General features: G+C 39.5%; 1 protein-coding gene across 22 annotated transcripts in view; it reads left to right on the top strand.

The window, feature by feature from the left end:
* TCF4 (transcription factor 4) overlaps positions 1 to 25278 on the top strand; it is a 349754-nt gene that overhangs the window by 303085 nt on the left and 21391 nt on the right. For 16 of the 22 annotated variants that reach the window (XM_019794598.2, XM_019794597.2, XM_011218993.3 and 13 more), the window contains 5 exons: positions 1093 to 1225; positions 9031 to 9098; positions 10274 to 10352; positions 12849 to 12925; positions 15731 to 15934. In XM_019794598.2, coding sequence (XP_019650157.1) covers positions 1093 to 1225; positions 9031 to 9098; positions 10274 to 10352; positions 12849 to 12925; positions 15731 to 15934 — 561 coding nt within the window. The remainder of the gene's footprint in view (positions 1 to 1092; positions 1226 to 9030; positions 9099 to 10273; positions 10353 to 12848; positions 12926 to 15730; positions 15935 to 25278) is intronic. The other 6 variants (XM_019794601.2, XM_034642406.1, XM_019794595.2 and 3 more) reach the window with 1 other exon arrangement.

Below are 25278 nucleotides of genomic sequence, written 5' to 3'. Positions count from 1 at the left end.
TCAGAGGGGAGGGGGGTGGGGGAATGGGATAGACTGGTGATGGGTAGTAAGGAGGGCACGTATTGCATGGTGCACTGGGTGTTATACGCAACTAATGAATCAATCGAACTTTACATCGGAAACCGGGGATGTAATGTATGGTGACTAACATAATATAATAAAAAAACATTAAAAAAAAAAGAAAATAGCTCAATGTGTTTGGGTAAATAGCTGTGTCCCTGATGGTGATCTGCTCATTCCCAAGCAGATGGATTGGTAGCAACTAATTTGCCGCCTTACAGGCACTGTGATATAACCCTAAGAAAAGCAGCTTATTTGGACAAAAAGGATAATAATTGAACTCAAAGCCAAACCTTAAAACAAATGATTCTGTAAAGATGTTCTTTTTTCATAGTCAGCTATCTGGTAGATTACTAATGAAGAGGACACATAAAGAACTCAAATCAGTCCTTCTCAGTTCATTCATTCCAGTTTAATTCAATATAGTCATTGATTTAAGGCTTTACATATTGATGCTGTAGAGTGATATTTAATCATCGTTACTTTTTCAAAGTTTTCCGTTTACCATTCTGTGCTTGCTAGAGGTCAGAAAGGTGGTCCAGTTTTGCAGGAGGAGGATTTGAGACTGGCTGTTCTTTGCTCTTTAGTGTCCAGAAGTTCAGGATAAAGTGTAATATCAACCCATGGGTCACGATACTGTTTTATTCATTGTGTCTTGGAATCTTTCTTATTTGATCAATAGTTCATACCAAAAAAAATAATAGTAGAGAGAGTCTTTTATGTTGCTGACACCTCAGAGATACTTTTAAGCAGTAATTTTTAGATTTAGAGATTGTGATCATTTCTCACTGTCCTATATTGCCATTGTATTTCTCTACATTTGATGCAAGCTCAAACCAACTCTGTGTTTTGTATTTTATTATTTGAAAAATGAAAGCTGTCAGATCTAAGCAAGATGTATTCTTGGATATTTTGAAATTCCAGGGGCCGTCTCCATTGCAAAATGAAGAGTTCCGAAAGGAGTATTAGAAACCTAACCCACTAAATATTTCATGGTTGACCATGGCCTCCTTTTTTTGCTTCTTGCTACAGAGCTATCCATCACACTCCTCAGCAGACATCAATTCCAGTCTTCCTCCGATGTCTACTTTCCACCGTAGCGGCACAAACCATTACAGCACCTCTTCCTGTACGCCTCCTGCCAACGGCACAGACAGTATAATGGGTGAGTCATAGAAATGTCGATTTGGACGCCAACAATCAAGGTCAGGGTTTAATAATATAGGACATCTTTTTTCTTCTCATAATGGAACAGCAATCAGGCAATGAATATTTGTCACATAACTGAATGAAAATACATGAACCAAACAGAAACAGAAATAGTCATCGGCTTGTCCATAATCACTTTTTTTTTTGGCCACAAGAAACTGATACTTGGCTACTTCGTTCATTGTGAGTTATTAGATTGAACAAAGGTTGAAACAGACCAGAACTACCTTGCTTCTCATACTCTCAAAGAGTGAGCAAAGTGAACTTTTATAAGACAAACCACTGAAGACTAGTGAGATAGGGGGCAAGTTAGCTCTTAATAGTAGTCATTGACCACTTTCCAAATTCCAGTCACCATACTAAGCTCTTACCCATGACATAGCACAGTCTTCCAAAGACTAGTTCCTGTGAAATTCAGGGGTGATTATTAATAACTAGATGGCTTCAACTCCTGGAGACTGTGGCATCGTGAGTCCTTCAGAGGGGAAGAGGCATTTGCTTACTTATTGGAGAGGAGAAGCCTGGACATCAGGGCTAGAAGTTACTCACTGCCTTTTCTCAAGCAGATTTACTAATGAGTTGAGGCCCAAGCAGAGTGCTGCTTCCCAATGAACTAAACCATCATCTTCTGGTTTCTCATGATGGCCATTGTGATTCTCTCCCAAGACCGATGATTCCTTCACTGGTGCTGTGGCCTGGAGGGAGAAGGTAGGCAGGGGTCCAGCTGCCCCCAGAGGAAAGAGTCCAGTCTGGGGAGTAGGCAGCCACCCTCTTCTGAATTGGCCTTTAACAACTTTGCCATTCAGAGGAATAGCACAGCCTGACATTCCAGGGTCTCATTAAAACCTCAGACTTCACTGTTCACCACTTCTCTGGTCCTAGCTCAAACTCACCCCTTCCTTGGCCTCAAGATCTCTTGCAGTGGGTCCCTGATGAGAACATTAACTGTATGTTTTAGAGAGAAGAATGTGTGACAGAATAATCCTACTGTTTATTCCCCTTAGCTCTCTGCAGTTTTTCATTTTCTTTAGAGAGTCCATCGGAGTTGGGAAGGTGGTGTGAATCACTTACGTGGCAGAGTTTTTGATGAAAGGGAAGAGATGTGCTTTGAAATGTTGCAAATATAATTCTGCCTAAATAATACACTCCCTGCTTATTCAATAATATATTTCACATTTGAGATGAGCCACCTCGCAGCCCTTCGCTATCATGTCTCACTAAGAAGCAAATTTACAAGAGTTTCCATTTTCAAAACTTTTCATAACAAAGCTTCTACAAATGTGTTGCATCAATTTGACCTTGGAGAGGAATGGACAGAGGTCACATGGGGAAGTTGGGTTAGCTATCAATGCAGTTTTGGCAGATTTGAAAAACAAGAAGAAAGAAAGAAGTGCAGAACTGAAAGGGTGAGAAAAGCATATTTCACTTCAATGTGGTTTGACAAATGGAAAGCCCCTTTCTGCAGTCATGAGGTCTCGTTATAAAGAAGGATGACCGGTCATTCATCCTCTTACACGGCAGATTTCCTGTCTACTTGTGGTTTGAGTAATTTTCTTTTTTAGGAAGGTATAAAGGTGGAGCAAAAGCTTGAGTTGAGGAAAACATACTTGGGCATTGTTTGAAAAATTTTTGTGTTGAATGATGTACAAAACAGTCTTTCTGGGAGAGAGGCACCACAACTTGGGAAGAAAGAGATATTTTGAGATGGAATAATCATTCTCCATGAGCTGTGGTCAGCATGGCCACAAATCCCAGTGGGACTGAGATTTGCTTTATTTAAGATGGTTGACTCATCATTAGCCTGTGGATGGACAGGAATGTCTGCTGTCCTTCTTCATTTGGTCTGGGCAACTATGGAGCAGTAGGTGACGTCTGCATACTAACAGGCTCAACCACACACTAAAGATGGAGTGAACTTGTTATATAGGCCACAGGGCCCTGTTGAAATAGAGGGAGGGTCTCGACAAGAATAAAAGAGCTGTAATTTTAAATGGGAAAGTATGAGATTTCTGGAACCCAGAAAAGGGTTTTTAAGAATAATTTTATTACATAAATTATTCCATAATCATGGGTATACTTGTCAAAATCTATTAGCAGAATGTGAGAAAGCTTTACAGTCTTCTCAGGAAATAAGTTGACATTGTAATTCAGCTTTTTGGAGGAACAGACCTTTATTAACTTGCATAAATGCAGTTATGACTTTAAGATTATGTTAAGGGAGAACATTCTAGAATGTTCTTTCTTAAAATATTATGTCCTGCAATTCCTTACGTTAAAATACAGAGGAAAATTTAAATATGATAATAAACCTTGGTATTGCACAGTGTCAAGTGGCTCATGTTTCTTCCCCCTTTAATTTTCTTGGGCTTTGGATTGATTTTCAGAGTGTGGTAGAAGGCAGGGATGGCAGCATGTCTGTATAACAAGAAGAGAAGATTTCTCTTCTGATGTTAGTGATACTTCCCTAACAGTATGGATTAATACAATACATCTGTAGACTTTTGAAAATACTTGGCATATACTCACTCATTCTGAAATGCAGGAAATAAAGAAATATTACATCGCCTGTATCTCAAAGAACAAACAGAGCTAATTAAATAATTGGTAAATAGGGAACACATAGCCTAACACATGTTTGAGATTACACACATGATTCTGTAGAAAATGACTGTAAGCACTACTAATGCTGTAAGAATGGGGTTCAAGCACTAACACATGGGCATCACATTTTTCAAGTTTTCTTGGTGAAAAAGTACAAGGCAGTGCAATCTTTTCATGAACAGCGTGGATGTCTTTTAGGAAGCTGCTTTTTTCAGTTCAGAGAGATCATTGCCCTGCTTCTGAGTTTCATGTTATAATGTGTCCTCGCAGCCGTCAGTGAATGTCCTGAACTGATCATAGAACAACAAAATGCATGTGGAGTGGGAGGCAAGCTTAGAACTGTCAGAAGGTGACCCCCTGGAATCACACTGTCCTGCCCCCGGTTCTGTGCTCTGCATTTCAAAGATGGCAGATGCTCACCAAGGCTTGTGATGGCTTGTGTGACTTGGTGGAGTGATCACCGTTTCTTGTTTTGTTGGCTTTTGCCCTTTAATGCCCAATGTCATTTTTTTGAGAAATAAATGCTTCAGAAGGACAAAGCACCTCAATTATAATAGGATTTTCTTTTTAAATGATACATTCATCCATGGATTTTCGAGAGAATTGTCATTTATTTTACTTGGGGCATGGAGTCCACTACTCTCCTCTGAAGGCTTGGCAGCAAACTCTGGAGGTTACATTCAACATTTCTGAGTTGGAAGGGTCTATTAAGCTCCCTGGAATTATATGAATATAATGCATGGGACACAGCATGGATTCTTACTAGTTCGGCTGGTAGAGTACCTAGTTAAAGAGAAGAGCTAAATCCAGTTACCACCATCAGAGCCCGTTAACTATATTCTAAAACCCTTCAGGGCAATGCTGCTGGCTGTGTATCAGAAGCCATCCAGGCCAGGGCCTCCGCATGCCAGTATGCACACGGAGGAGGCAGTGTAGTAAGTGATTAGATGCCAGCTTGTAGAGGATAGAAATGTCTAGAGGATAACAGCCACGTATATTTTGCTATATCTACATATGTCCTTCTTAACCTACAATGTCCAGTACCCCTTCTTGACCAAAAGGCTTGAGAGCACTGCCTAGCCTAACATGGTCCCCTGAGATTACTCAAGGACAAGAGTGCTCCAGTACCCCACTGGGAGATACCATTTGTATACATTCCCAGAGTGTGACCCCTGGATGTTTGGGACTCCACACCCTCCCTTCCCCTCAGAGGGAATTGGGCATAAAACTAACATAATGGTTATAATAACTATTATTGTTCCATTAGTCTTTAACTGGCCTGCTTTCTAATGCGTGGTACTTCCCATGTTTTTAAACCTCAAACCGAACAGTGTTGAAGGAGCAGACGGCCATGATTGATTTAATGCAACATATGCTAAAGATTACCCTGGAATATCTATCTGGTTCCCGAATTAATCTGGCTTACAACTTTCACTTCTAATGACATGTTTGTATGACATGATGCATTTTAGTATGTGGCTTTTCTAGTAGAAACATTATGTCCATTTCCCCTTGAGGACTTGGTTTCACAGTAATTTTATTATTAGAGTAGTCACATAATATTCACTTTGTCTTTTGTAAGAATCTCGAGCCTTCAAATACAGTTGGGTGATGAACAGGCCCAGAGCATCGGAGTAATATGGATCTTATCCAGCAGTGACATGGCGTTGTAGTTACAAAGACCACCAACAGAGAACAATAAACTAGTTTGATTTAAGTCTTCTCGTCCATTTCCTGCACATGGTCCTGGGGCCCCATCTCCCCCCTTGAATTCCTAGGAGTCCCTCCTGCTAAAAATTAGTGCATTGTAGCCTGAGTCTTTATTCTAAAATCATGTGTAGTAGGAATGCTGGAGATACTCCTTCTTTTGGCATCTTTATAGAGATGAACTCATGGCTCATTTTAGAAGCATTATGCTGCTTCTAATAGTTTAATCACATGAGGGTCACTTGGACACAGTTCAAAAAACCCTAAATTTTAAAGCAGTCGTCATCTTTCAGACAAATTCACTATGAATTATACTTCTTATTCCTTTTAGATCTTCACAATGTTCCCAGCCTGAGGTTATGGGTGTGCAATAAAGGGATAACACATTTTCCAAATTCAGATTTTCAGTAGCCAGTCCCCAGACACCACTCATCCTGGTGTTTTGATTAGGGTGTGTTCTAATAGGAATTGCTGTTTCCACAAAGCTGAGATTGAGACGGAGGGTGGTCCCACATGAAACCGAAGATACCGGGTCCTTCTTTCTGCTCCATCTTCTAGCCAGCAACAGCACCTGTGTTCAAGCCATCTGAATAATGCTTAGGGGGCTGGCTGTCTGGAATCCTCCTACAAAATTACAGTTCCTTTTAATAACTGCTCATCTTGTATTCATATTTACCTTACCACTTTAGAGACTGATTTGGTTTTTTTCCCCCCTTCAGCATGAGAAATTGATTAGAGCTAAAATAACAAGAAATCAATCCCGTCTTTACCTAGAAGGGGCAGTAGTTTTTGTTTCTCTTCCTATTATATGAACATTTTGGCAATTTCTAATCATACGAGTTGACAAAAACTTGGGTCTAGAATAGGAATTGAGTCCTATCACATGAAAGCCATAACGCGGACCTGATGAGCACAAAATTTGATTAGAAGTGTGTTTGGCCAACCACAACCCATTACTACTCAGTATAAAAAAGAGGATGCCACTTGAGAATTTAAATTCACTTTCTGATTATGTATGCCTTTTGACAAAGCAGGCACACAAATAAAAAGAGAGATCTTTAAGAGAAGGACCTATGTAGCTTAACGTGTTCAGAGGTTCGGAAATGTGTCTTCTCCCACATTTCCTGGAACAGAACAAAAGGCATTCCAACTGAAAGGGCAAATTGGCCCCAGTACGCTGCTTTGAAATTTAAACCCTTGGGTTTGGCCCTCCAGCTGCTGCAAGGTAGAATGGCTTCATGTGAAAAAAAATAGTCTGTTCTTATCAGTAGCTTCCATGAGTAGCCTTTGGAGTTTTCTGAAACATTCTCATGACCACATGAGGGAAGAAGTTGACTCTAGTTTTTATTCTACTTCCTGAGTCCTAGTATCTCGCTCTATAAAACAGGCACTAATAGAAAGTTTAGTTGAAAAGGTGTAGTACAAAAGTAATCATAATGACCTTGTCTCTTCTCAAGTGTGATTTTATGCTGTGTGTATATATATATATCTCATTTATTTTTTAAATGCCCCTAAAATATTTCTATTGGTTTTCATGAAAATATATTTTGAAAAATTTGTCATCCTCACGTTAAAGTTGTTCAAAGGAAGTTTTACTCTTTTGAAAGCTACTACTGTAGCAAATTTTATCTGTAATTGAAACAATATCTTGTCTTTTTTTATTAAGTTTTTTTGTTAGATAATGTAATTTTTTCCGGTGTGGCTCTGAAATTCCATTTCACAAAGATCTGTTTTCAAATCAAGCAAATCACAAATTTGTTTGATAAATCTAATTTTTAGGTATCTGTGATAATATTGTTTCTAGGGGGAAAAATGTATCTAATTGCCCCCAAATACCATCATAGTACATGCCGAAAAAATGTTGGTGCTCTGTATGCTTTCAAAATCTTTATCATTTTCTCTTTAGAATTGTCTTTCATTTTTAAGAGCTCCTCAATGTAGAAATTTTCATTTTTACATAAGATATAATTTCAGTTATCTCTTATATTTAAGTATTTTTAATAGTATCGGTATCTGTGAGCTCCATCCACTAGTTCAATTTTATGTCTGACCCTCATTTCAAAGGTGCACTTATACTTATAACCTTATAACTAATAACCAATATACTTTTAATATTATGAATTTGTGTTATAAAAAAAGAATGGTTTTGTCAGAGGTGGTTGTGTTCCTTTTACTGCATACCAGTTTTCTTTCAGTTTTAGTAATTAACACATGAATATGGGTGTGGGTTTTGTTAAACAAATAAAGCACACCTCAAAAGATTATTGAATTGACATACCCAGCATATAACTATATAAAAATAGCAAGCATAATTTAACTATGCTAAGCAGAGGTCAGGAGAATGAAATTATGACCAAGAAGCGGAGAGTGCAACCACTTGAGATCTGACCCCACTACTCCATTTTACAGATCTGGAAGCAGATGACACATTTGTCAGCAAGGGCTCTTTCTTGGGTCAAGGAGAGGGCTGGGAACTTTTGTATTTTTTTTAGTTATGTCGTGTGCAATGAATTTCTACTTGGTTTAATCATTTGACTTTAAGATTTCCTCTTCTTATTTCACAAAATAGTGAAAGACGGCTCCTTGGAGTTTAATAGGCTTTATTTAAATACTGTGTTTATTTGCTAATGTTCAGGCCTTCATAATGTCACATGCCAAATGTTCTAAGTGTTGTATTAATACTGTTCAATAGAGCTGATACTTTGAATTCTATGCCAGAATCTACATCTTTTTCACAACAGTCCTCAGTTCATCTATTTTGTAGTAAAAAATACCCGTGTTTAAGATGACACAGATAACTTCGGGAATATGTAGACGTATTTTATCTCCAGAATTTGAGAACATACTGATTTTTCATAGCGTCACAGTTCAGATTTTTTTGAAATGTAAACACAGACTTGAGTATGTGTAGAATATGTGTTACTTAAAATATTAAAAATATTTTCTCTCCTAGGCAGCCAGACCCGTTATAGACTTAATATTTTATTTTTGCTGAGAGGAATACCTCGTTTTGCTATTGTCAAATTTTTTTTAAAAAACTGGAAAGCAGGCGTAAATTATTTGTGAAGACAATTCAATTGATTCTATGAAATAGTGAGAAAAGGCACACTTCAAGGACTTCAGAGATCTGAACGTACTGCACACGTCTTAGCAACGAACCTCGTGTTTGCTGCCATTCCCCACTAACTACTCCTGAGCAACCAGGGGGCAAGTCGTAGCCACTGAAACACTTCATCTTTAAACCAAGATGTCAGGTTTATATTTTATCTGTAAAAAAAGTAACATGAATATATTTGACATCTACCTCAGCAAACAAATTAATGCTAATTAAAGATTAATGTGTTGTAATTAGCATTAAAAATGCAATTAAATTGTGAGTAAATGGACCAGGAATAGAAAATTGTTAGACGTCTCACTGCCTGGTTTTTCATATTCTGCCTTTTGTTTTTGCAGCAAATAGAGGAAGCGGGGCAGCAGGCAGCTCCCAGACTGGAGATGCTCTGGGGAAAGCACTTGCTTCGGTGAGGAAATATTGACTTTGGACTTCATATGTACCATTGTGGAAGAGTGAACTTTAATCAGAAGTGGACATTTGGAATTGTAGAAAATGAATGGCAAATAGCTTTGATTTCTGGAAATGCTAGCTTTCTTGCAGAATGATGATTGGAAAATTTGAGGAGAGAGCTCTGAAGCTTCCAGTGAATGGCTGACCCTTCCAGCTTGTCTCCTCACGATGGTGCCTAGCAGCCCTCAATTATGGGTTTGTGGATATTCTCAGGGCCTTCTGGTGTATAGATCCTCTATCTTGATCTCTTATTTTTCTCTAAAATCATATAGTGCTCATTGACCAGCTAAGACTGACTTTTCAGGGGGCAATTCCAAAACACTCTGGGAAAGGTACTTTAAAAAAAAAATGACCATAACAGGTCTGTGAGAAATTGTCACATAATTGGCACCTGGGGACTCAGCTTCTTTGCCTCACCCGTCCACCGCCAGGAGGCTAGAATTGACCATTTCTTGCATGTTCACTGGTGACAAAGTACCATTTCTTGCATGTTCACTGGTGACAGAGTAGCACATCTCGTTTGTGTGAGGGAGTATGCCTGGTATTGTCTTCAAAAGCTAAACATGGTCATTTGCAAATGTAAGTGGGGATTTGTTGCTCTAACATTTTGTCTCTCCGGTTGGTTTTTCCTTACCATTGGGAGCATAAAATAAGTTTAATTTAGCATTGTGACCTAAGTGGAAGTTTATACTTCATCTGGGCATTCTTAAGCCTTGGCATTAAGTGCCTTAATCATGGTGGAGGAGAAGTTGGACAAAAATCGTAGAGATGATGCTGACTAACCTGTTTGATGGAGGAAGAAAGGGGGCTTGGGGTGTTTGTGTGGCTTGCTCGTGGCCATGGAGCCATGGTAGGACACGTGAGGGAGAGGACTAGGAGCACAGTCTACTGACCCTGGTCCAGTACTGTCCCCACCGTCCTACATGAGCTCATAATTCTTAGTTTGAAAAATTAAAGTAAGTGTTAAATCTTTCATTTTAGAACATTGGTACTAGAGTCAATTGTTACATGTGTTTTATGACGTAATTTTTAGGTGAATTGCAATCATACTTTGTCATTTAAAGAATTATTGATTCTTTATTCCTAATAAATGAGGGTTTGTTTGTTTGTTTTCTCCCCCACTGTTTTAAGATCTATTCTCCAGATCACACTAACAACAGCTTTTCATCAAACCCTTCAACTCCTGTTGGCTCTCCTCCTTCTCTCTCAGGTACTGTATCTAAAGCCAATCCTATCATGGTACTGGTGTGTGAGAACAATTTCCCTCTTGTACTTCCTGGTCTGGCAGGTGGAAACTCCCTCCCTCCAAAAGCTCAAAACAGAATATTTCCGAACAGAACAATGGAAAGGTCTGTTTTTTCCACTGCCATATGAAAGTACAGCCATTCCCATCCAAAATTTTTCTCAAAAATTAGACGTTTTTTAGAGTACATAGGCATATGGAAAACTTCTTAATCTTTTCTTAGCTCTGTAGAAGATATTCAACAGAATAATATACTCTAAGAAGACATCTCAGGTGAGGAAACCCAGTTAATACAGTCAGGAGTATGAATATAGATTATATATTCATCAAATGTAAACTGTTCAAAAGGATCATTTCCCACAGAAATTTTAGACTTTCCACATTTCTTTTTAAAGTCCACCTCACTGGCATGATTGAGGAAAACTCTAATTTTGTAAATAGAGAAGTAACTGTGTGGAGTAAAATGGGATGTTTGCCTTTGAAATATAACAAATTAGTGTGACCTATGGCTTCATATAATAAAATTATAAGTTTTTGAATTATGTTAGGAAAGCATTTCACTTTTTGGAGGTCCATTTAAGAGGCTTATTGCCCTTCTAGAATAAATGCTTCCAGAAGGCCCTATCTGGTGCATGTCTCTGTTCTTGGGAAAGAGGACAGAGGTCTTCTAAAAAAGAAACCAAGTCGCATCTGTACCTGATTGAAACTTGACCTTACTGTAATTTATAGTGGCGTCCCTTGCCTACATGCTGCCTCCTCGATCTCTATTACTCCCTGCAGCCAGCACTCAGGGCATCATAAACTGCCTTCCCTGGTGGAAAGTGGCAGGTTTCAGACTGCACAGAGCTTTCAGAGGTGATGGCCATGGCTTAGGTGGGACCAAGCATCAGCCTTTCCCAAGCCCCCGCTGATGTGGGGTGGAGGGTGTCGCAGAATGGAGAGGGGTGGCTGGACCTTGAAGTCCACGTGTCCCAATGGACAGAGTTGAAAGGACACAGAGATGATATTAAGAGGATAATGGAAGAGCCGGGAAACTTTCCCTATGACAGCAAAGGAACGGAAAGTTCCTGATCCACTCCTGGGTCAGTATTCTACTGTTAGGCTCTGGGAAGTGATCGCCAGTGTCAGCGTCCAGAGCCAGAGAAAGTATCAAGCCCAGTGAGGGAGGTGGTGAGGGAGTCTGTGCAGGGAGAACTCCAAGTTCCCCATTTCAAACAAAGCAGCTCGAATTTCATCTATTTTATCATTTGGGGGGAAAAAGTCTAGAATCTAAAAAGTTTAAGAACAACTATTTTGGTCCGGTGCTCTGATGTTGCCGATGAGCGTACGAAGGCCCGTAAAGGGGACCTGATTTGCTGAGATGGCACTAGCCTCAGTACCAGAGCTCGGGTGAGAATCCAGTGCTCACCATTCTGTCACTCCGTTTCTAGGTTAATGATGAGAAAGTTAGGGTGCACAAATTGTTCCAGAAAATGCCACAAACAACCCAAAACCTGAGCAGCATGCTCTGTGAGGGAGACACAAGGCCACTTTTGGGGTCCTGCTAATGCACCACGAAAGACCACATATTAGGAAGAGAGAACGAAGATGTAAACATGGGGGTGAATTGCTATTTTCTCACTGAAAGTAGCTGGCTCTGTTCATATTGTCACTATAAGGAATTGAACAAAATATCCTACTTTTATTTAGCATAAAAATACACATCCATGCACACCCAGAAATGACAGGAAGAAGGGATTTTTTTAAATGCTAACCGTGTCAGGGCATGAGATTACAATGAGATCGCAGATATTTTTTTTTTCTTTCTTGAATTATTTCTTAGTTTCCACACAGAGTATGCATTACTATAAAAGTGGTTTTCATTTTGTAGTTGGATACGTAATATTTATTGTAGCAGGAATCAAGTTTAGTGGATTACAAAATAATTATTTTCCTCAGAAGAAACCCCTTACTTATTACTGTTGTTATATTGAGTTTTTAAATTTCCGGTTTAGTGGATGACTGCCAACTAATCTTATTCCCTTAACAAGTTTGGAAGGCTTATCCCTTCTTAAGGATCATTTTTAAAACAAGTAGCAATGCTGTTTTTCATTGGTGAGAGAATTTTGGTTTCACAGACTGGCCTTGCGTGAAGGTGTAACAAAGTCCGCTTTTGCATTCTTACAACTGCCTTGACTACGTAGTGATCTCTTTTCTTCTGGAGGAACCCTTCTCTGGCTAAAACTCGGAACGAATTAATTGTTCCCTTTTGGGAGGAAGCCTGAGAGAATTCCAAGTCCACATCAAGTTTGAAATTAAAAAGGTTTTCGTTGTCCCAAAATTCTTGTATGGGAAGTTTACATGTATTTATCTTAATTGTCCAAATGAAAATAAGCATTACTATTTCTAAAAGAACTGTTTAAGATACCTGCAAGATTGTTTCAGATTATATAGATCTCATTGGAATCTCCATTTTCATATCAGCAGGCACAGCCGTTTGGTCTAGAAACGGAGGACAGGCCTCATCATCTCCTAATTATGAAGGACCTTTACACTCTTTGGTAAGTCTCATCTGCTAATCTCTCCTCTAGTCACTTGGTGACCATGTTTCTCTTTTTGCATCTGGTTGACCCTTTAGCTCGATCCCATAACGCCGGGATCACGCCCTGAGCCGAAGGCAGACGCTTAACCGCTGTGCCACCCAGGGCCCCGACCCTTTAGGATTCTTATTTCACTAACAGAAACTGTAGATTGATGTTAAGCATACAAGTTTGGTTAGAGCCAGAGTTATTAGACTATTATTTATTCCTGTGCGTAGATTATAACCCAGATACTACTACAGTGTAAACCCCAGGGCTCCAAATACCTAAGAGACTAAAAATCTTGGAAAGAAAGCAGCATCCGCCCCAGCTTTGGGAAGGGGCCCTGTTACTGAGTTAATAATTTCCTGATAAGAGAGAGCTGGAGTTCCAGCCGAGCTGCATAGCTAGAACACTTGAAGATTCAACGTACCTCTGCTTTACCTTCCAGAGTGGCAAGCTTATAGGAGTTCTCCTCTTGACCTCTGAATAAGAAACCTGCTGTCTCTTTCCTCGTTCACTTTGGTTCTCCTAGAAATCAAGTAACATCATTAAATGTCTGCTCTTCCAGTAGGGAATAACTGAAAATTTCCATGGATGTAATTAATATTATAAACACTCCCATGATGATTCAGTGTCTGACACTCTAGTTTTTGTCAACTCATGGTGGATGTGGCTGGAAATGTGCATGAAATCATACTGCTCTGGGCAGCCTTTGATCAGTGTATGAATCAAATGGGGAGAAGTAGCAACAAGGAACTCTTAAGTCCTTCAAGGGTGGGTTTCTCTCTTTTCATGCATATTTTGAGAAAGAACTTGGAGGAGGCATCGATTGATCTATCTGTCTTAATGTCTTGTCAGCAGCTCAGAAATTCCTTTCTTCCCTTCTGGCTTACTGTTTAAATTAAGGAAAATCTAAAAATGGACATATGAAGGCAGACTTCCCCCTTGGTTGTGGTCTTCCTTACTGTAGTGTGGGATTGTCCAGCTAGGCATTTTAGCCCCTAGAGGCAACCACAGGGTAACACAAGGTACGCACTTCTTGCCTTGCCTACATTAATTAATCTGAAGCCCACATCCAAATAATCCTTAGTTGTTGTGTTTACCTGCATCAATTGTTCTCTGGGACCCATCTCTCAAAACTAGGTTATGTCCAACTGTAGAACCATAAAGACTCAGTTTATAGTTATGAACTATAGCTTTGAATACTCAACACTCAACAAGGGAATTTGTAAGCAAGAACTACTCTCTCCACCAGGAAGCTGTGAGCCAGAAAGGGTGATAGGCACATGTATTACTTCTTTTCAGCGCTCACATTCACGCTTGGAAGTATATATTATTGTTTCCATTTTTATAAATTATGATGTATAGACTCAAAGAAGTTTAGTACCTTTTCAAAGATGTCATAAGTAGCAGCTAGGAGTTTAGGGGAGGTCCCTTAACAGCAAAGCCCACCAAATCAGAATGTTCTGTACCGTAGACTAACTGTATTAGACACACATCCCTTCTGTCAGTAAGGAATAATAAGAAATTGTTTTTGTCATGCAGTAGAGCTGGTTCCTCTGTTTGCACAGCCCGTTGGAAATCAGAGTAGGTTGTAGCATGATCTAGTACAAAGAGGCAGTGGATTTGAAGTCCAAAGACTTAGATTCAACCCTAACTATACCATTTCCTGGCATTGTGACACCGAGTAATTAATACTTAAGTTCTTTGAGCCTCATTTGCACATCTACATGAAAGGCAAATAATGTCTTCCTGCTTGCCTTACACATGGAAAATGAAGACCTGGTGAAATGATGTATTTTAAAATGCACACTGGACAGTGGTATGCAGATGTTTACTTGCTATCATTAGCGTTCATACTGCAAAAAGTGATACACATCTACATGTCCTTTTTTTTCACCAGAAATTATAGTATAGGCCTTATCTAGTTGCAGAAAACAGAATTCCAGTGGCAGGAATGAAAAAAAAAAAAAAAGGTCAGTTGGTTTTGAATTGTATAATTTAATTATTTAAGATAGTGAATTTTATACAGAGTAAGGGCTTTGAAGTCTATTAGAAGGCCCTGGTGAACAATTAATTCACGTCTTTGTGATTCTTCTGTCATGAAATCTCATACCACTTTGGTTGACAAAGTTTTTGTAATGTTTTTTCTGTATCCATTTTGAGTTCCCACTCCCCTCTACACACACACACACACACACACACACACACACACACACGCTGATGATAATAGAAAGCAAGAACCACTGGTAAAAATAGATAGTACTCAATAAGAAATCATAGTCTACATGCATTTACCTGTCCCCGACTTGATACTTAGCACTCTATCATATGCTGCACAGAAGATGAGGGAAATATGCCTCCAAGAAGGTAATTGGGAAGCTATAAATACATCATCTTTCCATTGTTAATTTTTTGAAAATTGTAACCAGTGTGTGCTAGAATGTTTCTTAAGTTCTATGGATATTTTTTTCTGCAGTAAATCTAAATTCTCTTTGAAGCTAGTGCAATATAGTATAACATATGTACACTATAATGTCCTGGAAGGATTACAAAATATACTGTGTTCATGAAAAATAACACTATGATACACCATTTAGATTTTTCACTGGTTTCCTGGGAAGGTCACTGTTTATTTTTATTATTGTTTCCAGGAAATAAATTTTATTGGAAACATAGATTCAGAAACTCAAAGTATGATTTGTGTCAACTCGAGTTTTACTTCTATAACCTATGCATGTATTTCAAACTAAATCAAATTTCATCTCATTTTTTAACCCACAGCAAAGCCGAATTGAAGATCGCTTAGAAAGACTGGATGATGCTATTCACGTTCTCCGGAATCATGCAGTGGGCCCATCCACAGCTATGCCTGGTGGTCATGGGGACATGCATGGAATCATTGGACCTTCTCATAATGGAGCAATGGGTGGTCTGGGCTCAGGGTATGGAACCGGTCTTCTTTCAGCCAACAGACATTCACTCATGGTAAGTGATGAAATTTGTACACTCTTAAGTTACTACATCGAATTAGAATTTCAAGAATAAATACCACTGCTGCTGTTTTTATCTTTTTAAAACAACTTTATTGAGATATATAATTCACTTGCCTGCGTTTCACCCATTTAAAGTTTACAATTCCATGTGTTTGAGTATGTTCACAGGGTTATGCAGTCATCACCACAGTCTAATTTTAGGACATTTTACCCCCTGGGAAAAGAAGAGAAATCCCCCTGCCAGTAGTAGTTGCTCTCCATTCTTCCCTCTCCCTGGACCTTGACAATGACTATGTTCTGTCTCTGTAATTTGTCTACCTTAGATACTTCCTAACACTGGAATCATACAATATGTGATGGTCTTTTCTGACTAGCTGGCTTCTCTCAGTGTAATGTTTTTCAGGGTTTGTATATATTTCATCCTGTCAGATCATCATTCCTTTTTATTGCCAAACAATATTCCATTGTATAGGGATACCTTATATTTATCCATTCACCAGGTGACGGTTATTTGGGTTCTTTCCACTCTTTGGTGATTATGACTAGTGCTCCTAGGAACATTCACATACAAGTTTTTGGGTGGACCTGTGTTTTCATGTCACTTGAGTATATACCTAGGAGGACATTGCTGGGTCATTGCTGGTGTTTTAAATTCTTCATCTTAGTGACACCATCTAGAGGACCCAACTTTTGTACACATTACATTATTGGCATTTCAGATATGAATAGGTTGAAATTTTTTATCGTTATCAAAGAATCCAGATCTTTAATTCTGAGTGTGGGAGGTAGAAATATGTGGTGTGTTTATCTGTCTAAATATATGGTGTGGGAATGTGTGATTTAAGGATATAGTAGTTTGTCACTGCCTATTTATGCATAAGTATATATTTAAATAATAATTAAGCAGATTTGTCCATGTTACAACTGGAATTTCAGCTCTGCCCATTGCTTTTGGAAACAATTGGAATGCATCCACTTTTTTTTTTTTGGATGAGTATAAAAATTCAGAATCTTTTTTTTAAGATTTATTTATTTATTTGAGAGAGAGAGCACAAATGTGTGGGGAGGGGCAGAGGGAGAGAGAAACCCTAGCAGACTCCCTGATGAGCATGATTCCTGATGCGGGGCTTGATCTCAAGACCCTGAGATCGTGATCTGAGCCGAAACCAAGAGTCAGAGGCTTAATGGACTGTGTCGCCCAAGTGCCCCAAAATGCAGAATCTTCTTAACAAAATGTTAAGTGATGACAATAAGGTGACTGAATGGGGCGAGAATGTATTACTAATGATTCTATGTACTCTGCTTCTTATAAACTCCTGCCTGACCAACAAACACTCCTGTTTTGTACCTTGTAGGCTCTTAAAAAGTTGCTTGGATGAAGGTCTATGTTCTGTTACCGATGTAGCATTTCTTGTTTACTGATGATTTCAAAAGGAGATTGCAAAATAGGCACCGGTTCTTCTCAATCGAATTCTTCCGTCCTCCTTTCAGTTTCTCTTAATAAAAGACTGAGATTGAGAGGACCGTCCTGAGTGGTGTATTATGGAAACCTGCAACCAATTTGAAACCAAAAATACTGGTTTATAAATAGAAGCAATGAACTCACTTCTAAAACGTGGAAAGATATTTCTGAATGCCAAAGCTAAATCTTTTTTTTTTTTTTTTTGCTTTTCCTTGACCTCTATCCTAAAAATTCATCATTGAGTAAAAATTGTTTGTCTATTCATGGCAGTTGCTAAGAGTTTACAAAAGGAAAATCTAGATGTTAATTTAGCTTGGCCTCAGGTAATGTGTTAAATACACTTGGGATGCATATAATATGAGGTTTTAGTTTGTACAGCTCTTTTCTTTTTAAACTACAATGTTTAAACAATACTGCTTTTAATTAAGAAATCTGGCTTTATTAAAAGCCAGATCTGTGACTTACAACCATTTCTCTATATCTGCTCTCAATCAAGAGAAAAATGGTTTAATTTCTGTAGCTGTGTTCGTTTTGCATATGTTGAACGGGCACATTGCTTCAGAGACAGTTTTTTCCATAAATATGTAAAGTTTGCTCTTAAATACCAGATGTAGGTTAAGTGGTTCTTTAAAATAATAAACTATACATAGATGCTTTGGGAGACTATTTGACCTTTGGGTTGCCTCCCCCTTGAGTCTGATTCAAAGGTGGGATAGGAGGAAGGGGCCTGACCTGTCTGGGGTGGAACGGGAGAGAGTGGAGCAGAGAGCAATAGAAGGGGGGAAATAATTGGCCAATATTACACAGAAACGTTTTTGATTTGGTTTTGAAAACGCTCTGCAGAAGCCATAAAGCTGCTAGTTCTGCTGGGGAGAAAAAGTTCCCGTTCCCTCCTCTGCAGGTGTTTATATATAATTCCATCAGGGATGACCACAGGTGATAGGTAATAGAGTAACTCCAGAGACGCAGCACGGCAACAACCTGCCGCCCTGGAAACCCAGTGAGGCTTTGCCATCTTTCTCCTTTCTTCCCAGAAACACCCAGCAGCTCCACAGAGCCCGAGATTCCCCAGGCTGAAACTCTAACGTGTGTGAGAGAGATCGGATTGTCATTTCTTTCCTTTCACAAACTGGTATAAATTTTCAAACAAAAACATAAGAACAAAGGAAATAGTTTTTGAATTTAGTCAGTCTGAAGTTAGCCTTTGACCATTTGATACATTCCACAATAAAAAGGAAGTTGAAGGGGAAGAAAAAAAACCCACTCCCCCTTCCCCCTGAACAACAACAACAAAAAAAATTCAAGGAGGATACTGGTAATGTTTTCCACATTTGAATTTTAATACATGAAACAGGCTATAAAACTTTGGCCAGCTGCAGTAAATAAAGTAGCAGTGGGAGGTATGCACCGGAAACTTTGCTGCAGAGAACACTGGTGGGTGTTTCTTTCCAACTACACACCTTCGTCCGTTGTTCTGGAGTAAAAGCCAGTTATAGTAACTTAAGACCCATCCCAGGTCTCGTTTTGTTCTGAGCAAATCTCCCTTATAAGTCCCCTTAATAATTCCACCTGATTAAAGAATAGACAGCTTTGAATCCTCTTGACCTCCATCCTCTGCTCGCTTCCTCTCTCCCCGCCTTCGAAAATCAAAACAAAATGGCTTGATAACTTGGAAGATGATATAAGCATTTCTTTCTGCAGCAGCTTGAAATCATGGTGGGGAAAACTGGTTCTGCCTCGGCTGTTATGTTATCTCATTTAATTGCTAACATATTGTACTTAGCTTTTGATTCATAAAATGTTTTCCTTGGAGTTCTGAAGTAGGTCTTCAGTGATTTACTAAGTATTAGTGTAATGAAAGGGATTTTTTTCCACAGCAGCATGGCTCATAATACTAGCATGAATGTTGTAGACTTGCAGGCTTTCTAGATGATATTTGGCCGTGCTCTTCCCTGCCCAGAAACTGCGCTGGCTTTCCATTATCTACAAAATAAAGACCAATATCTTAATCCAGTTGATTAAGCCCCATTACCATTTACCAAAAGCCTTATGTTCAGCTATTCCAATATGCAAAAATTCTTCCAGCAAGACCAGTCTGTGCAAATTACCAGAATCTGCCCTTTACATTCTCCTTAGATAGTTCTTCCTTGTCTTTTGGGCTTGGCTTGTCCTACCTGCTTCCCTCTGTCCATCTCATTCCCACCACTCTCAAGGCTTGGACTCAAATTCTGCCTCTTCCAGGAAGCCTTCCCTTGCTGCCTCTCGCTGTGATAGTCCATTTTCTTTTCTACTTTCCAGAGATCTGTGAATCATGCTGTCGGCTACATCTTTTTCTTACCCAGTCATGCAAAACTATATGTCTTTTGTAGGCCTGACTTTTGCCTTACCACCTATGTTGTAAATCCTTGAGTACCACGTATTACATTTTGTTTCCCCCTCAGTAAATACACTGGGAGAAAGGAAACTGCTGTTTTCTGACTGCCTGACAAGTGGCCAGCCCCTCTGCTAGGTGCTCCGTGAACAATCACTCAGGCAGTCTTCACAGGAGCCCCCTGAGGAGAGTAGTGATGTCCAGTTTAGGGGTTGGTCAGTGGGCCTTATTAGGGTGGAGGAGATTCAAGCCCTGAAGCCAACTTAAAACTCGGGGACAGTGCCTCCACGTCCCACGCTCCTACTACCACTAGCGCTCCCTACAGATTAGCCCTAGCTGTACCTTTCCAGGGAAGAGCTTGTGACTTTCGAATCTTGATGAATGCTCCCTGATGAAAGAATTCCCAGGCATCCCGTGGCCAAGTTCCCAGGGCAGCTGTTTACCCAAATGCATAGGTAAAGAATTTTTCGTCCAGTGCGGTGGTGTGCTAGATTAAAACCCGCATTGTCTAAACACTTATTCTTAAGCGGGGCTCTGGGCTAAGTTGCACGAGGTGTAAACTCTCCTTACTAGGGTCATGAAGTAGTAAATTTTAAATTATTTTTCTTACCAAAACCACCCACGTTTCCGACAGAGTCAAAGCAGAAATCTCTGAATGTGGGAGAATAAGGAAACAGGTGGGTTTGTCACTAAGCTAATTAGACACTCTTACCCAGAAATAACCCCGTGTGCCTCAGATGCCTCCATGGTTAATCCTGATACTAAATCATTAGATTTTTATAAATTATTGAAATGACAGTTTTTCCAAAATAATTCTCTCAGTATTCACTCAGTATTCAGATCCACAGATGAGACCTGAGAGCAAGCCTTTCAGATGACCTCATCTCCTCTTTTAACTGAATAAGAACAAAACCCACATCAAAAATGTCTTCATGTGACTCTGTATGTGCTTCTGATTTCTTGTCAGTCGAGTCTGCAATGAAGGGATCATTTTAGCTAAAAATCTCCTTCACTGTTAATATATAACATTAGTGTGGTTCCTAGACCCTTTTTGCTTAAAGTCCACTTATTCATTTCCAAAAACATTTTTCAAGAATGGTTACCAAATGCCAGGCTCTGTGCTAACACATGGTTTCTGCTCTCAAAGGGTTCACAGTTTAGTAGAAAAGGACACACATTTAAAAACAAATTAGTACAGCAGGGACTCAGCTCTGTTACCTGGGAGGGAAGGATGTCCTTGTGCTTGGTAGTAGAGTAGGCCTCTCCTAAGGATCTGGTTGATCTAGTTAACTTAGGGGTGGAGGAACCCTGTAAAACTCCCCAATCACACTCCTCCTCCACAGCGTCCCTGAAACCCCTTCCTAGAACCCCCAGGTAGGGGTGTGGCACACATTTCAGAAACCACGCATCTCAACTTGAAAAAGAGAAGGAAGAAAAAAGAAGAAGGCCAAAAAAAAAAAAAAAAGTCATAACATTTTTAATTTGGGTTAAAAAGAATTTATCAGGGGGCGCCTGGGTGGCACAGCGGTTAAGCATCTGCCTTCGGCTCAGGGCGTGATCCCGGTGTAACGGGATCGAGCCCCACATCAGGCTCTTCTGCTATGAGCCTGCTTCTTCCTCTCCCACTCCCTCTGCTTGTGTTCCCTCTCTCGCTGGCTGTCTCTATCTCTGTCAAATAAATAAATTAAAAAAAATCTTTAAAAAAAAAAAAAAAGAATTTATCAGAAGAGAATTCATTAGGTGATAAAGCACCTTTTTTATTTAACTGACATTTGAACATACAAGAACTTTTACCACTTAGGGCCTCATAAAATAACTTACCTTAGTTTTGCTTTCATTGTTCTTAAGATAGTTAGGACCATTGAATTCTAGATTCTAAAAGCACCCCAGAAATCATTTAGCCCATGGCCCTTATTTTACTGTAGAAGCCCGAGGCTTCAGAAAGGGGAAGTGACCCAAGCATGGACGCCCACTAGTTAATGGCCAAGCTCGGAGAGAAACCAGACAAGCCAGCAAGGAGAGCAGCACTCTTTGTACTAAATACCACACTGCCACAGTGAACTTCCTCTCTAACCCAGTACCATAGCAATTTCAAAACTATGGCTGATACTATAAACCTTTTCATCACTGACTGAAACTCATGAAACCCAAGAAAAAATTATTTTTGTTTTTTATTGAAGCATAATTAACATGCCATGTTACCTTAGTTTAGGCATATAACGTATTGATTCAACAAGTCTGTGCATTACTCACCATGATATGAACCCAAGGCCCTTCTTTAGTTGTTCCTTGGCTTCATGCAACAGGAGAGAATCGTGGGCAGGGATGTGATATCTCAGGGAGCATTTATTAGTATATATATTACTGAGGGTGGCAGAAGTCAGAAAAACCTATTTCAGCGAAGGTCTGACCCATAGAGGCTCTGTCATCTTCAGTCTTGCTCCCCTTACATTTTCACAGAGTTTGACTCCATAAAGTCTCGTGTATATTTGAGCAGAAGCTGCATTTCTAAGCAATTATTACCCCGTAGAATCACAGGGATCTTAGCTATCCTCTCTATCCAAATCCCCCTAAAATCCCCTGCCAAGCAGTCAACAAGCCTCTATTCGCCCCCTTCCCTCCAAAGATAAGTAGCTCTCAATGACCACAAAGGCCATTTCTATCAAATATTGGAGAATTCTTCTTTATATCCAGCCCAGATTTACTTCTCTGTGCAGTCCTCATTTTTCTGCCCACTGAAGTTACCCCTAAGTCAACCCAGCAAACACTTTAGAAACTTAGAGTTCTTTGACAACAGTCTATTCAGTATTTTTTTTTCTCTAGGCTAGATGTTTATATCTTCACGTATTTACCACCACCACCAGCCCCCGTGAAAGTTTTGATTTTATGACTTTCCAGTGCATTCTCCCTAGTTTAAAAGGAATGCTTTCTTTTTGAAAGACGTTGTAGGGTCTCAGACTGAACACAGTGCTCAGGGAATCATCAGGGTGGATCTCTTACCAAACCCTTTCAATATGTTGTATCGTCATTTAAAGGCCACCTAACAAGACCCTACCAGCCATTTTGATGATGTCATCATCCTGCTGGCAGATATCGAATTTATAATCCGCTGAAATCATAAGCCACACGTCTCAGCTACCCTTGTGTACTTTGTGTTGTGCCAATACAAAACTTCACGTTATGCCTTTGTGGGCTTTTGTGGGGGGTTTTTGTTTCGTTGTTTTGTTGTTTTTCTATGCCTTTGAATTTCATACTTCAGCCTTCAGTCTGTTTCCAGTCGACAGCTCTTCTTAGGTCCTCATTCGGTCACATACTTTGCCAGTTCTGTTGTTGGTAAATTTGATGGGTGCCATTATTGCCCTTAGCAAAGCCATGAATAAAAATGTTAACTAGGGCGGGACACAAAGCAGAAGGCCTGAGGTTCAAGGCTACAGACATTCTCTCGACGCTTACATTGTCCCCTGCCTTTGGGTTTAATATTTCAACCAGTTACATTCAACTAATTTTACTCTCCTGCTGTCCGCCTTCTCTCATTTTGTCCTTAGCATTATCACAAGACACCAGACAGGCGGCATTCCCACGAATGAGGAAGTGAGCTTTGTCCACAAAGACTTGTTCTTGGTGGAACCAAACTGAGTTTGAGAGGTCATTGCCTCTCTTTCAAAGCACTTGGAAACTGTCTTATAAATAGCCTGTTATAGAATTTCACTCAAGATCTTAGTCATCTCCATCATCTTTCTATGGCTGCTGTATAGAAACCAGTGCAGGTTTCTCTCTTTGATTAGGCTGTTTGCCTATCTGTAGTGTGTCACCATGTATCCTAATCTCCACAGTTACACTTCTGAGAGCAGAGTAGCAGTCTCAATGGAAAGGTTTGTTTGTTTTTTTAATCTATATCAATAGTGTACTTTATTTTAAGAAAACTTAAGGAGAAAGAGGCAGGAAAAAGAACGTGGAGAAATTCTGTTTATTTTTTAAAAAACTTTTCCTAGCCTTTGGAGATATTCTTGACATCAAACATATATGAGCTTAAGGTGTACAAGCTGATGATTTAAAGCACGTGTATACTGCAGAATGATCGCCACATTAAGATTAGTGGATACCTCCATCCTCTCACATAATTACCTTTCTCTGTGTGCCTGGTGATAACTTTTTTTAAGATCTACTCTTAACAACTTCCACGTATATAATAAAGTATTGTTAATTATCGTCCCCATGTTTTACATTCCATCCCAGAGTCTGTTCACTTTATAGCTACAAGTTTGACCAACATCTCCCCATTTCTCCCAGCTATCACCATTCTACTCTCTTATTTCTTTGAGTTCTTTTTTTTTTTAAAGATACTATATATAAGGTATGAGAACATACAGTATTTGTCTTTTTTTGTCTCACTTAAAGAAATTCTCTTAACCATGGATTAGTACAACAGCCTCTGAAACCTGGAGCTCACCATTTGTTATTTCTGCATTCACTTAAATGAAAGTCAAGAGGTTTTAAATACAACCATAGCAGTGAGACCACTTATGCTCCATTGACAAGCCCTGAGACAAGTGGTTAGGACATGATGCATGCCCAAATCCCACAGCAGTCAGTCCAAACTAGGTATATCCCCTTCTTCCCCCCACCCCCGCAATACCTATCTTATTCAAAACAGGCCCTGTGACCTGGAAACAAGGCAGTCTGCATTGGACCTTCAAACCCAAAAGACTCCCTTTCTCCACTTCTAGGACAAAACTAGCCTAGTTCCCTAATTTTTTTCCCCTAAGATATGTGTTTAGCACCCTGGTGTCATGAACTTCAAATAAATAAAAACAAAACCTGGTTGGTTTCCCCACTTTCAAAATATAAAACATATTTAAAAGAGACTCTTCAGCCTCATCGTATTTTTACTTGGCTTTCTTCTTAAATAATAGAGGAAAAAGCAGGTAGATGCTTTTAATAGCATAGTCACTGTCATGTTTTTTTATTGAACTCTTTTTGGGGACAAGGACAGAATGCTAAACTGTCCATAGTTTAGAAAAGGCACAACACTTGCCTTTTAAAAAGGTGGTATTATCCTTGTTTTCTCAAGAAAGCAGATCTTCGGAGTGGGGAGGGAGATAATATTGTATATATTAGCAACTACACAGATGTTCACTCCCTCGTTCTGTGTCTTCTGTGCTTCAGATCCTTTGGGGGTCATGAAATGTACCTGAGAGTCTCTGATCCTGTAGGCCTTTGACTCTGGGAGGGCGACAACACAAGTATGTGCCTAACTGTAACACAAGGTGGAATGATGAAGTGACCTAAGACACAATTCAGAGAAGGACGAACATTGTCAGCCTTAGGAGACCTAAGGTTTCCTCAGAAACTCTTCCTGGAAAAGGTATCATGGAGCTCATATTAGCATCTGCGTAGGATTTCAGCAGTTAGGGACAGGCTAGGAAGGGCATTGCAGAGCTATCAAATAAAGTGATTAAAAACATATGCAGAAAATAAAGGATCTTATGTTCCCAAATCTTCT

Source organism: Ailuropoda melanoleuca, chromosome 14 (assembly GCF_002007445.2).
Source record: "Ailuropoda melanoleuca isolate Jingjing chromosome 14, ASM200744v2, whole genome shotgun sequence".
Taxonomy (NCBI): Eukaryota; Metazoa; Chordata; class Mammalia; order Carnivora; family Ursidae; genus Ailuropoda; species Ailuropoda melanoleuca.
The sequence above is the reverse complement of the archived record's forward strand: the minus strand, read 5'-3'. Positions and strand labels throughout refer to the sequence as shown.